A 15,085-nucleotide genomic window follows, 5' to 3' on the forward strand; every position below is an offset into this window, starting at 1 on the left:
TGTGTCCTTGTAGCGATGAAGGCCAGCCTCCCGCTAGGCCATATTAGCAGAAGTACGGCCAGAAGGTTAAGGGGAGTGATGATGTCCCTCTATTTGGTACTTGTGGGGCCACATCTGGAGTACTGTGCCCAGTCTGGGCTCTCTGGTATGATAAGGATGGTGACAATCTGAAAGTGAGCCCAGGGAAGGGCCGCCAAGGTGGCTGGGGTGCATGAGGAGATGCTTAGGGAGCTGGTTTTGTTCAGCTTGCAGAAGAAAAGGCACATGGGAGGATCTTAGAGCTGTCTTCAACCAGCTGGTGGGAGAGCATGAAGAAGATAGAGCCAGACTCATTTTGGGGGTGCAGAGGGATAGGATGAAGGGCAATGGACTCCTTGCAGCAAGGGAAATTCCAGTTAGATATTAGGGGGGGGGAAAAAAAACCGTAATGAAGATGATCAGTCATTGGAGCAGGGGTCCAGACAGTCTGAAATATCCATGTTTGGAGATATTAAAAATGTAACTGAATACTTCCCTGTGCGACCTGGTCTGTTGCTGAAGTTACCCCTCCTGTGAGGGGTTTGGGAGATGACGGATGGACCGGATGACTTGCAGAGGTGCTTTAGGTCCATAATTCTTTCATATTCTAAGGAGAACTGTTCTTTGACCAAAGTGTTTAGTTAAATATGTCACCAGGATTGCAATGTATTCTCTGTGCCTATTAGAAGGTAAAAACAGGGATGCTCAGGCATACCAAGCATCTGTGGTCAGCCTGGCTTTAGCAGTTTGCCACGTAACATCCCAATCGGATGAGGAAGACCCATTGTACCAGAATCCCACCAAGGATTTCACCACACAGAGAGGATGGAGTTAATAGAAGTTAGAAAAGCTGACTTGGAGAACATACATGAACCTAGACTGAAACTACTCCAAGATTTTTTGTATTTAACAGGGATTGGAGAAGGCTGCTTTGCATACTCTTCTGAAAAATAAAACTCAGAGGTTGACAGGAAATATGTTAATTTTGGGGAACATACGTTCTCTAATAATTGTAGGAGTGCTCTGGCACCTTCTAGTCTTCCAGAGAGTAAGGGAAGAAAAGAATTCAGACACTATAGAAACATTTTTGACTGAGCAAGCAGTTTAGAAATACTCACAGAACATATTTAATTCAAAGTGTTGAATTTGTATTCAAAAATAAATGTAGAGGAGATAAGGTGCTGGAGGAGAAATTTGACTTCCTAAAGGTAGCTGGTGAAAGCTTTGGGTAAATTTAACCACTTTCATGTTTTTCTTGTTGCCTTGCAGGTAGGTGTGAAAATTCTTCTGCTCTGTCCCTAAAGCAGAACAGAGGCTTGCTTTAATAAAGCAATCACTATTGCTGCATTACGTATTGCTCGGATACAAAGGAAGAATCCTTCCCTCTGCCAGAGCAAGATGCTCTGCTTGCACCTTGAGTTCCCTAGTGCTACTAAAGTAGAAATAATTATATTTATGTGAGACTGCTGTGCTCCCCTCACGCTTCCCCACTCCTGCTGCCTGGAAGTTTGTGGTCTCTTCCCTGTGTCTGCCGCCTTCTTTTGAGTATTTGCCGATACGTTGTTTAGGTGGTGATGCCTGGGAGTGCTGGGCATGCAACCTGGGTCTCTCCTGGCTGGATCTCTGCATGCAGGGTGAAAGAAATAACCCTCCCCACAAGATCTGAATTGACAAATAGAGCAGAAGGTGTGATACTGGTTGGGGAACAGAGTGAAGTTTGACTTTCTAAAAAACAAACAAAACCCCCAAAACCAAACAAAAAACCCCCAAACCCCAGGCAACTAATTTTTCCTTATACCATGGGAGAACAATTGCATACTTTAGAAGAACTGTGAAAAATTATTTTCTTGACATTACCAGCAACAGATGCATTTATGCATTAAGAAATGTTCCTTTAAAAATACAGAAACTTCCTATAAAAATATGTATATAGTTCTGTAATAACTCATAAGACGAAAAAATGATAGTCATTCTGAAGGTAGATAGTGATGGAGCCTTTCTTTCATCCAAGCTACAGTTTAACATCAAGATGAAAAATAAGTTTGGCACACTGTTCGTGTGCACTTGTGTTATCACGGTTGCTCTCGGACTCTGGGGATGCTCACGGTTCGCACTAGCTGTATGATTGTACCCCTCTTTCAGTGCTTACATGCCATTTAATTCTGTCAGCTTGATTTAGGTAACTTTCAAAATCTGAGTTTTCATCAGATTCATTCAGGTTTGCTATTAAATTTCATCTGAGACAACAAAGCCTTTACAGGCAGGCATGACGTTTTGGCAAGGCCCCAATAGGATACTTAGCTGGTGCCAAATCTTTTATTTTTCTCGGCTATCAATGAAGCTGTTGTGGTAATGTGGGTTTTGTGAGCTGTGAGAATTTATGCGCACAAAGGGACCTGCTCTTTGCAGGGAACACTGGGAGCCCTGAGTCCAGGAGGAAGGGTAATTAAAGTTAATGAACCAGGGTAACCTTTCCATGGTGATGACCACTATCCTGATGGTAGGTAAGGGTCAGGGACTATTCCCATTTTATAATCGTGCTTCTAACTCTGCTCTCTAATTGGTCTTGGATTAAAAATTGGCCGTTACCTCCATAATAGAACTGGTTTGTGGATTTTAAAGGAGTTTTTCAAAGCTCTGCAAGTCTTCGGTGGCTTGTTCTTCTTGGACTTGTCTTTGTGTTGTGTTTTAATGCAGTCTAAAAATGAAGTATTTTTAGCATTTGAGACCAGATAGTGGTGTTTCTATAATGGGAGCAGCTGAGTTATCTATCCATGTCAGAACAGAGACTTCGTCCTTAAAAGCTTCCCATGTTCAGAGGCTTCATCTCGTTTTATCAGCAAGTCTGAGAAGCGTCTGAACTTGCTGTGCACAGAGCCGTTGCGAGTTTAAGGCAACAGGCTCTAAAGATGAGCCTGAAACACTGACTTAAATCTGTAACTCTTCTACTTGCTTGCTTTTGTGGAATCAGCTAAGTTGCTTTATGCCAGGTGTTTCCGTTGAAGAGGATTTCATCGTTGAAGTGAATTTTCCATTGTAAGGGATGAACTAAACAGAAAAGCTTTGTCGCTGCTATCTCAGAAGTCTTTCTAACCTATAGATCTTGCACCAACTGGGGTAGAGGCTGAGATGTCATTGATAGACCAAAATGCACAGTATCCAAAATGTTAAATATTGTTCATTTGTCTGTCTTGAATTTTGATCAGAAGGCTGTGGATTTGATTGCCTCTTATGTAAATGTAAAAATAGAAAATGACTCCTCGAGAGTTGGCTGTCTATCAATCCTAAAAACTTCCATTACCAAACCAAACCACATTTCTTTGTCTTGGTGACTGGTTCCATTCAAAGAGGAGCAGTGCTTTAAGTAAGAATTGGTTTCAATTTCTCTTCTGGTAGTCTGTCTGTTTGTCACAGGTGTTTTGTAGGTACTAGCCCATTTAAAGGCATTCTCTTTTTAAAATAAAATTAACATATTTTTCCTTTTTTTTTTAATAGAAACTGTTTATTTGTTTGGTGGCTGGGATGGAACTCAGGATCTGGCTGACTTCTGGGCATACAGTGTGAAGGAAAACCAGTGGACCTGTATATCCAGGGATACTGAGAAAGAGGTAAGTTCTGCAAACGTCCGTATTAATAATATATGAATTGTTGCACAGAAAAATGCCATGCGTCTGAAGTGCTTGTATTGATGCATAGTGTGCAGTGAGAGCCACAAAATTCATACCTTCAAGTTCTGAAGACTTTTGAAATGCTTACTTTGGGAAAATGCGAGATGGATGTGAACTTGAAGTGTTAAGATTACTGGAGGGGAAAGGTTTATTTCTCAAGAGCAGACAGATCAGCCAAAAATCAAATCAGTGAGTAGAACATGAGTTAAATAATTTGATAGGACTTAACACCCAGACTGCCTAATAAACATTTCAGACCTGATGCTGGTGTTGAGCTTCAGAAACAAATTGTTTATTTTTTTAGCTTCTGACAAAAATGTGAGTAGAAATGGACAGCTAACAGACAGAAATCTAGAGGATGGGTAGCTGCCAGAGGCCACGCAATCCCGAGAGCTTTCGTGGTCTTCATTTGAGCCATTTTCCTTGGCCTGTTTTGCTCAGTATTTGACATATGAAACCTCTGAAATGAATGTAGCTTGGGTTACAGGAGGTAACAAAAAAAAATCCAAGACCTTTGGCTTGAGTAATTCATTTTACTGTATGCTGTGAAACGTTAAAGTTCCATGTGGTTATTGTTTTGAGTTTGTTACTTGTTTGTTAGAGCATAACTTCAGGAAATTCATGCAGCCTCTTCTTGAAGGTATGAAAAGTTTGAGATTCCACCACTTTTTGGTAAATTTAGGAGTTGATTTCCCCCACTATTTGAAAAAAGTATAAAACTGTCTCATTTCCATTTGTTTTTCCAGTTTCTTGTCATATTTATTTTGTGAGCTTCATACCAGATTAAATAACACTTTAATATTGCCATTTTTTCCTGGCAAGGTGTGAAGAGGTTGTAATCAAGTAGGACAAACAGCCTGAGCTGAAAAAAAATCTCACAGTAAGGCATTTCCCATAGCCTTCAAATCTCTGTGCGTGTCATGCACTTACCGTTTCTAACATCCTTTATAAAATCAGCAATAACAAAACTGAACATGACATTCCGGTTTCTATCATAATATAGCTGTATAAAAGTAAAATTGTCCTTACATTTTATATTCTTGTAAGCTGTTTTTACTGTTATTGTAGGTTGTTTTTTCTACTCATAGTCCTTTCATCACTGCTCATGGCTACTTGTATGTTTACTGATACGATGCCAAAGCCAGATTTAGTCTTCCAGGGTCCAGTCCTGTAGGCTGGGCTTGTGTTGCTTCTGTTTGTCTTGAACCTTGGGTTTTACTATTTTTCTCCCTGTTTACCCAACAGGTAACCTCCTTAAGATAAGGAGGGGTGTGTGTGACATAATACCAAGGGGAAATTGGGACTCAGCTCTTTTATCGACTATATGGTAAAGATAAACAGCTAGACCTTCCTTTCCTTTGTCTCCCTTTATAAGGAGGTTGGGGAAGTGAAGAAACACGATAGAAAAGAAGGCACAACGGTTTTAATTGTCCCTTCTTTCACTTTTCTTGCTTTGTAGCCGCTTAGTGCGTATATTTGTCTAGCTCAGGATGCAGTGAAATAAGGCCTTCCTACCAAAAGGGAATTACTGGTTTTTCTTCCTGCACAAACCAGTGTGGGTAGTTCTGGTGTTTCAGGGATGAATTTCCTTTCTTGCTGGGATCCTGCCTCATCCAGTTGAGCTTCTGTAGAGCTTGGGAGACCTGGCTGGGATGCAAGGCTGCAGCAGGGCCAGGAGCAGCGTATGTTTTCTCTTCAAGTTCCTCATGCCTGACTCTGGCAGAGCAACACTGGGATGGGAGAAAGAAGGGATATGCAAAGGATGGCTCCGTGGGAGAGACAGAAGAGATGAGTTGATACAATAAAGTGGCTGTAAAGAGATTTTGGAAGAAAAAAAAATACAGGGTGCAATGGAAGGTCAGGAAACGTAAACGGAAGATGGGAAGGGTCTTGGGCTGAGAGAAGGCAAGATAGGGGAATTTAAAAAAGAAAAAAAGGAGAATGAGTTGAACGTATGGGGAATTTTGAAGAAGAGACATACTTAATAGAGAAAAGTACGAAGAAATGCGTGTGGCTTTAGAAGTGGTATTCTAGGCGGACTCTCTGCGTTGATATAGTCTGCAGTGGAGTTCAGAAGAAGGCCTGCTGAGGCATGGTCCAGGGTTTTGGTGACTTACTGAGGTACAGTGAACGGGCAGCTGCCATACTTGCAAACGAGCAGTGTTGTGTGGTGTTTTGTTTTCTTTTTTTCCCTAGAGAGATCTGGATAAAACCTGATTTAGAAATGAAAAGGTCAATCTCAAATGTTGAGAAGTAAATTAAAAAACAAAGACTCCAGATGTTTCTCTAATAGGGACATCAACTGTTCACAAACAATTTGCTAAAAGGAAATGTCTGTTGACATGAAATTTTAAAAAGTATTCAGAGTAGATTCCAGTAGAGCTTAGTCTTGGTTTTGTGTTGTATTGTGCTTGTTCTGCATCTCTTTTGGTCTAATTAATCGGTGACAGTGGTTAAATGAGCTACTCAATAATTAAGCTTGGACAAGAGCAGAGTGTGGTAAAAGTTGCATCTTTTCCAATGTTATCGTAGGGGTAACACACAGTAACGCTTTTGGGATAAAGGTGCTGGTAGCTTCTGTTGCAATGTGTTATGAAAAGGCTGTGTGACCTTTTTAGTAAACTCCGTTGCTGCTGTTTTTCAACATTTGCCAGTGAGCTGGAGAAATGTCTCCTTGTTCACCTGAAGTTGCATTTGTGGTTGTTAACAGTTAGACTACCAAAGCTAATTTTCCATAGCCCTTTTTACATCAGGAAAAAATACTCACAGCGCTGCTGGAGTAGCTGATCACTTACAGTCTTAAAAAGGGGGTCTAGAGGACCTGCTTGTGGTGTTGGGCTGAACCTCTGGTGTACGTACCACAGCTGCTGATGGGCAAACAGACCTGAATTAGAGCTTCCCCGCCGTCCCTTCGGTGTATGGATCCTGCAAGGCTCCTGCAGTCCGTGTCAAATCCTCCTCCTCCTCCAAGCCTCCGTCCTTCCAAGGAGATACACCGCGGAGCAGCTCATGACCTCTCAGCTGTACCCACAACTCCCGTCCTACTCTCTCCTCTCTGGAGCGCTCCAGTACGCGACAGCTCTCTGCATCAGCTGGCATGAGGCACAGCCAAAACATGTGAAGTGTAAGAGCCTTTAAGGGTTTTTACCCTGAACCAAGTGGAATGTTCTGACAAATGCTGTTGTCTCCAGGGTTTATTAGTGGTTGTAGATCAGTAGGCCTTTTCAGGAATTGGGAATAAATAGTTTTGAAAAAATAAACCTTGTCATTCCTTGGGCATTTTGATCCTAGGCCAGTGTCAATTAATAGAGAAACTTAATGTGTATGTTTTGGTGTCTAATATTTCTAGTTTCCAAGCAGCAGCTTTCTCTTTTGAAGGCTAATTTAGTGAAATTCAGTACAGGAGGACAGTTTAAGTGAACTGTAGGAAAAACTTTGCTTGGTGTAAAGTGATAGTTATGTGGGTTTTTAAATAGCATCAAAATGCTGAAGGATGTTGATGCCTCTGGAGATTTGATAAATGAAAATAAAGAATCGTGATAGTTGGCATATTTTGTATGTCACTAGTATTCCTGTACCTTGTTTCAGTATTTCCTAGAGACATGAGGAGAGATACAGGATCTCCCTTCAAGCAAAGTGTTACTGCATGAATTGGTAGCTTCTGTAGTACGTTTGTAAATATGGTACGTTGACTCATTCTCATTCTGGCTTTTAGAGGAAGATTCTGCTCTTAAAGCAGTTCTGTGAAGAACGTGGAATTGTGTAAATGGGTTAGGTTTAGGTGACACTGTGTTTCTCAAAGTGTTTAAGCATTTCTTGCCAAAGGTAGAAGTGAAGTTCTGGTCATGGGTTAACTGGTTGAGAGGATAAATCATTTCTCCCAATGAAGGAAAGCGTAGGTCAAAAGTGTCCGCTGTTCAGTAGGTTCAAAATGGTGTAGAAAACCTGTGTATTGTAAGGTGACAGTTTGCTGCTAACACCAAGTGCTTTTCCAGGTTACTGAAAGTAAAAGCTGACAAGTGCAGAACTCCTAACAGTGAGAGCCAGGGTGAATTCCGTCTGCTGTTGTATTTCCAGTTAGATTTTCTACAGCGTCAGCATGCATTTCTTGACGTTTGTTGACATGGATGAATTTACACAAAGGTTCCAATGTCATATTAGCGCGCACAAGCATTTTATGCGTTTGTAAGCGTTTGTGACACCTATAACTGATTTTTTTTTTTGGGTGTGATGCAGAAAGATGTAAGCTTATCTATGTAAAGATTTTACCCTATGCTGTTTTAAGTGTAGGAACTGAACTAGTCTCAAATATTGACTCCTTCCCACAGATGGTGATGTAGTTTGGAAGACGCTTTGAGTAACTTGAGGGTGTTTTGTTTCAAATACTGTGATGTTTATGGACTTGAGATCTAATATACTGAGTCTGCCATGTCCTACTTCTGAGTAGTTCCAGTTGTACAGATGCTCAGTTGTACGAGATGCCTGGTGCCACAAAAGCACATAGGGAGAAAGCAGCTGTCCCCAAAAGCCTGCAATAGAAACTTGGATACTGCAGATACACCTCTGAGCCAACTTCCTAAATAGTGTAAATGCCTACGAAAGTAGGGACAAAGAAGGCAGATGCTGAAGTGAACCAAATGAAAAGTATTCTAGGCTGATCCTAAATATCGCATGCTAATGTTTTCTTTTCCTCCCTGCTTAGTAGCATAATGATTTAAAGACGTTCTAGCCAGTACTCTTTCTCCAAAATGTTAGAGAGAGACTTTCAGATAGGCCTGACTAGCTTCTCCAGTGATTTCCACAGAGGCAGCCTAAAACAAAAAGGCCCTATTGAGGGAGAAGTACCTCTTTTTTTTTAATAAACTTTTTTGAAAAGGTTTTCAGTTTTTAAAGGTAACTTCTTATTTGCTTATGCTACCTTGTGTGCCTAAGGAGCTCTGTCCTCTTAACCCTTGTTTATTTGTCTTTTTTAACTTTGACATTTTTTTTAAGAAAAGGTCATCCATATTTTAAAACGGCTCTGGGTCTTAAGTTATTCAATTCCATCACTAGGTGCCTGTAGTTCTTGCTTCCATCCTGAAAAAAACATAGAAAACCAGCCAAACTTCAGTTACTCCTAACACCAGATGTTGGTATTGAAGTCAGTCTCATAGAGAAGAGAATACTTAAATAAATGCATTATGCACGGTGTTCTGAAGGCTGCAAAACTTTGGCAGTCCTGGATTTTGTGTGTGCCAGTCTTCAGATTATATGTGGGTTTCCAAACCATCATAAAGCCTTCAGTTGCAAAGGGTGCAGCTTGTAAACTGCTTTTACAGCTTGAGGTAATGCATCACGCATAGTTGATTTGTGGTGTTTATGTTCCGATAAAAATAACCATGTGAACTCTAGCTTATGATGAGTTTACTGCTCCGATCTCTGATCTGGAATGCAGCTTTATTTTACTTATTAGGACTTTATTAGGAAGTTATTGCATCATCCAGTTCCCTGTAAATTACAGATGAGGCAGTATCCAGAGACACGCTGGGGTGGCTGTGAATGCATCGCAGGGAAGATGACACGTTATTCAACTGCTTAGTATTCCACAATTTTCAGGTAAGGATTCAGTGAAGTGACGGATATTGGTATAAGGAGCACTGATTTATATCCTTTTGGGTTTTAAAGACACAGAAATAGGCACCTGTAAGAGAAGAGCCAGCTGGTGTCCCTGGGACCCTAATTTCACACTGAATGGATGGGGAAAAAGGATTTTAAGGAAGCAGGAGAGTATGTGGGGGTAGAAGGTGGGAGGAAAGCTTATTCTCTTGCCAGCAAGGTGAAAGTAGCTTCACACACCAGTCAACTTTGCCTTGGGAGTACAGTAGTCTCTTATTTCAGTTAGACCGTGAAAGACTTCTGTTACGTTAATGCTCCTCAAGCTGTACAAATACAGAAATCCCTGAAGAAATATCAGTTATCCTGATATGGTAACACAGGGGAAGCATTCTCAAGTAGTATCATAGACAAATCCTTAGCTAACTTGTCTGGATAATTACATGCTTGAATGTATAGTAAGTTTTTGTGGACCTTACTGCTAATAATGTATTTCTGCCACTGGGTTTTGGAGGTAATGAGGACGTAAGCTTTTCGGACTGTCTTGAGAGCATATACTGGCAGAGTGGATAGCACATTGATATGTTGAGTTCTCAGACCTGAAAGAGCGTAGTATGTTTAATAGGACTTAATCCGTGAATTTTCCAGGGCATGTATGTGATGGAGATTTTATTGATATTGGGATTCAGGAAATCTTGGGTTCTAGTCCTCGCATTGCCCTATGCATGCTTTGTTTTCAGTGCTCTGTCTTTAAAAGCTCCTCCACACGTGCTTGCTGCCACGTGTTATGCTTACTCTTCTTAATATATGGAAGAGAAGGGTTTAGCATGGTTTTTCCCAGACCTCCGGTGAAAATACTTGCACTGTTTCTTGGCTGATTTTCCTCTGCGTAGGTTATTGCAAAACTGAAGATGCCTTGTTTCTGAAACTATGACACAGCAGAGACTAGCTGTGTGCTGCGCTTCCAGTGGTAATTGATGCGGTTCCTGCAGCTGGATAACTAAATTATGTTCTGAGAATAGCTGAAGGGTGATATAAAAAAAAAAATTCAGAAGCTACATCTTTCCTCATCTGTCACTTAGTTCAAAAGAAGGCACGGCAGTCTCCACAGTTCTGTTTTTTTCAATGCTGAAAATATTCTGTTCTGTTATATATATATATTTTTTTTCTCTTGCCATGTTGCTATAATAGCTAACACAGGAAGCCTGCATTAAACTGTACTCAGTATCTGTATCCCTGAGATGGCAATCTCATAGCCATGGGTTAGCCTGAGGGGAAAAATTATACAGCCACTTTTATGACTTTCGAACACCTCTGAGTACAAACTACTCCTTTGTCATCTGTTTAAGACTGTCTTCGCTTTCTCAGAAACATCTGAGAGCCCATGGCTGTCAAAGTATTTAGACTTACAATTTCATGTTTATCTATCACCAGCTTTTCAAGGATAATTAATTAATTAAAAAAAAAAAACAACAAAAAAAAACTTCAAAAATTCTAGCCTTGAATCCTCACGTTTGTGGCTAAACACTCCATAAATGACTAGTTAATTTTTTTTTTTCCAGCCTGCTAGCCTGTTGGTCTGCAAGTGCGACTGTAGTGAAGCCGAATAGTTTGCATCTATGGAAAAATCTCTCTTGGCTGAACCTTCGCTAGCCATTGTTACTGGTAATGAGAGGACAGTGTGAACTTATGATGCATGCAAAAATGACCTCATTCGACATCCTGCAATTGTTAATGGGGTTAGTTAAATTCGGCACACGAGGGATGTTGTCCTGAGGGCCCATCTCTCGGAGCTGGTGAAAGCTCTGGTTCTGTGGTGAGTCGTCTGTTATATTTCATCAGTGTTACTGAAAGCAAAGCTGAGCAGTTGATGTGTACCAAAGCAACAATTTACTTGTTAAAATTTCAGAAGCTACGATTTTATTCACATTTCATCCGTGTGAGTAGCGCTTGGTTTGCAGGTAAATTGCGCCTGTTGTTAGAAATAGCGCAGTATTGATGTCCTTTTGCTTCAAGGTTGTCTTGTACTAGGGTATTACTTCAGTGCTTCTCTTGTTTGCATTTGTAAGCTGAATCCTGTAGGCTGGATGACTTATTTTTGACTGTAAACTAAAGCCTAGACAAGACCTTCATAAGCGTTCCTGCAACCTGCTTCACATAAATGAAAGAATTATTTCGCGCTGTTTGCGTGCTTGAAGCTCTGAGTTTTTTCCCCTTTCCACTCGCTTGCCTGGGAATTCTCTTGGTCATAGGATGCCTTGGTTTACTGCAACATGAGCTCCATGGTGTTATGCATTGCTGGAAGGCCTTGATGATACCTTGGTGTGAGAGCAAGCCAAGTGAGAGCACGTAGCTCAGAAATGACCCAGGAACGTGGCTCCCTGCACTGGCAGTAACGCAGGCATCGGTTGCCAACGTTGTTTCTGCACTGTAGGTAAACTCATGCAACACAGCTGTCAAAAGCAGAATATTGGTGCTTTGGAAAGTTCACAGACACACTTTATTTCTTTAGAGGTGCATTAATCAGGGTTCATCAGAAGCCAATAGATCATGTGCTGGTTCATTCCTTTATGAAAATACTCTGAAATTAGTTGTTTCTCCAAGCAGGCCTGCTGGGAGACTAATTTTTAACAGGTAATCTCATGGGAATAGAACATTAAGCATTTATTCATTTTCATAGCAGTGTTCATGTGCTGCACTGAGTCTGCTCTCATCCGTGCTGTGATGAACCCGCGCTGATGCCTTAAGGATGGGGCAAACAGTCTGAGTCAAGTCTTAGGTGGGGCTGGAAGGGATGGGCCCCTCATGGATCGTCAAATCCAGTCCACTGCTGTCATAAGGATCATGTCATACGATCTCTGGGCTTAATTGTTTGACTTAGAAGCTCATTGAACAGTCTTTCAAAAATACAACACTGGGCCATTTATTTTTTACGTCTAGTCTAAGCAGGGAAAGTCTCTTTGTGTAAGGCTCAGCCTGAGGCTGTGAAGTATCAACAGTGAGAAATTAGGACTATCCCAAATGCGTGCATGTTTTTAGGAAGAAAAAAGCTTCATCCTGTTTAATTTTTTTGTTTTCCCACCTTAAAGAGATGAATCAAAACTGTGTTCTCAAAGCTGCCTCTGACTTTAATCTGCTTCATCATGTCTGAGTCAGATGCCCAGAAAGGCCTTTGCAACTAAATCTGTTTAGTTGCATTGCTATAGGAGGGTACTTGTAAGCAGATTAACCATAGCTCAAATACTATGTCAGCTGCCTGACCGAAGGATATCTTCCTTGTCCTAGCTGTGGCCAGACTTAATAGTCAATTATTTGCAAATACTTGTCAGAAATTTTTTGGTATCTGAACCTAATATTTTTCATGAGGCATTTAACTGTTTTGTGCGAAAAATTGCGTAGACCCATGGCTTTGCAGTACTGGTCCTGGGGGAGTTTTAAGCGTCGTGATGCTTAGCCGTTCTGATCTATTTAATAGACTTCCCAAAGTATTTGTTGGCAGAACATCTTTAACTTGTATACTGTCAAAGAATATTCTTTATAGCTGGTACAGCAGCTGTAAAAGTAAGTTGGAGTATCTGTTATCTTCCATAAATAGTGGCAAGAATATCTTAGAGTGGAAATGTGTGGCTGCTGACCTAGTGTGACTGTTAGCTTCGTATGCTGCCTTAAGCTTTTACTTAAGCAAACTCGCAGAGTAATTGAATGAACAGAGTGTACATTCAGCATCCAGAATATGTTTTTTAGAGCTAGGCTCCCATCTTGTGCTCCTAGAAACATTTGAGATCCCAGTTTAGTCCTTGCTACGTCTACCCCATGTGGCATTCAAAGGTTTTTAAGTCTAGTGCTACATCTGTCAAGTCTTGGATGTCAAATGACACCTGAAACACTGATTTCTGCCATTGTACAGAGTAGGAAAAAGTAGCTGGGATCCCTTGGCTGTAGTTGTTTCTCTTGCTGAATTTAGTACTCACCTACAGGAAAGCAAATCGTTTTGAGCTATAGCTTAGATTAAACATTTTGGGACTACGCATTAGCTGAAGACTGGCGTTGATAAATCACTAACAAGCTCTAATCTTAAAAAGTGTATAGACCTGAATGCACGCCAAGAATAATATGCATTTCCTTTCATTTTCAGGATTGTGGAGAACTTTCCCTTTTTTGGGGGGTGGGGCGGAGGAGGAAATGGATTATACTCTGCAACTGGGAAATGAGAGCAATTAATCTCTGCAGTTGTGTGTAGGCAGGAGGGCCTATTTGTTGCATGACAGCCTGCTCTCAGAACTGGAAACAAAGTAGGTTGTTTGTGTCTTTTTATGTCCTCGTCCTAGTTTGCTTTAGGACAAGAGCATTTACCTCATGACGCTTATTTTTGAACTTTATACTGGAGGCAGTGTTCACATTCCATTCAGTCTTTTACAGCACCAAGAAGGGAGAATTAGTCAGCTGTTCTTTGTTTTTATTTCCCTGACTCTTGAACAGGGTCCAGGCTTGCTCCTGAGGTTTTTCATCTGGATCAATCTGAATAAAACAGATTTTCTTGCAACTGAAACACCTTCATTTGCAAAAGGTTATGATAACCAAAGGAAGCCAAGCTCCCCCCAGGTTTTGTTTGGGAGGTGGGACGGGGAGGGGAACTGGCTTCCTGCAGTCCTGTTCGCATTAAAGCGGGTTTGTAGGACATTTATTTAAAAACAAAACAAAAAAAATGAAAGCTATCATGTTTGTGCCTTAGCGGAGCATGCCAGGATGCTGTTGCTAAGATGATGCATGCTGATTCTGGCATAAATAGTTATTTGAGCAGACCCTACCCTAAGGAGTTGAGTCCCAATCCCTTCTCTCCTGTATAGGAACAAATCAATTATTCTAAGGAGGCAGTGTTGTCTCTTGGTGCTGTTGTGTTGCTTTTTGAAAACGTTTTGTAAGTTAGTCCTTAAGTGGGATAATTGCTTTCAGCATTTGCAAGTTAAATGAAGAAAGCTCTAATTAGATTTTATAAAGTGGCTTAGCATGTTGAGAAGGCTTTTCATAAAGTATACTGTGTATTCACTTGGCGTTGCACAATTGAATTTCGTGTAGCGCTGACGAAACAAAAAAATCCTATTTGGCCTTGGTCGCTCCTGGGCGCTTAAAGGATTGAAAGCCTGTCTTAGGTACTCCTAGCTATACATACTCTCTTCCTTCCCCTGCCATCCCACCCTCATCAGGGCGTTTGTCTGTATTTTAGAGACCGGAGGAGTTGCATCAAGACCAACCTGTTTGAGGAAAGATGTTAGAGTAGGGCATAGAAGCTCGGTATTTTGTAGCGCTTTACAACGGGGCCATGGCACATACTGTTTAATCTGTCTTAGCTGTTATTATGCTGTGCTAATTGTACGGTGGTGCTGGGTGGCAGAGAGCCATTTTGTTCAGGTTCGTCTTAGCTCCGTGTGGGCACTTATTGAGTTCCACAGAAACCGAGCAGTGCCCATGCTTAGTAATCTCTGGTATTGTTTGGTGTCCTGTAGGTTAGAAATGTGATATGCTAATGCTTTACTATTGCCACGGCGGCCTTGGCATGAGTGGAGGGACTGGCCAAAGCAGCGTAACACGTTGCTTGCCATCTGAATAAGAACTTAGCCTAGTCACAAGCTTCTTTCACGTGTGGTTTCTGCAGTGTGCGTGCCAGGAGCTTCCTGATGAGAATTGGAAAGAGTCTCCAAAGCTGGTGTTTGTTCAGATCATTTGGGCGCTGTTGCTGGATGTGACTTGCTAGAGTCTGTTTTAACTAAGATGCGCTCCATTTAGGAGGTAATACCTCTACTAAATCA

General features: G+C 41.2%; 1 protein-coding gene across 3 annotated transcripts in view; it reads left to right on the forward strand.

Moving 5' to 3' along the window:
* The window catches only part of MKLN1 (muskelin 1), a 104,209-nt gene that overhangs the window by 47,341 nt on the left and 41,783 nt on the right, over nucleotides 1-15,085 (forward strand). For all 3 annotated transcript variants that reach the window (XM_082310450.1, XM_082310451.1, XM_082310452.1), the window contains one exon: nucleotides 3,514-3,626. In XM_082310450.1, the coding sequence (XP_082166576.1) occupies nucleotides 3,514-3,626 (113 nt within the window). The remainder of the gene's footprint in view (nucleotides 1-3,513; nucleotides 3,627-15,085) is intronic.

Source organism: Platalea leucorodia (genome assembly GCF_965183815.1).
Source record: "Platalea leucorodia genome assembly, chromosome: 4".
Classification (NCBI taxonomy): domain Eukaryota; kingdom Metazoa; phylum Chordata; class Aves; order Pelecaniformes; family Threskiornithidae; genus Platalea; species Platalea leucorodia.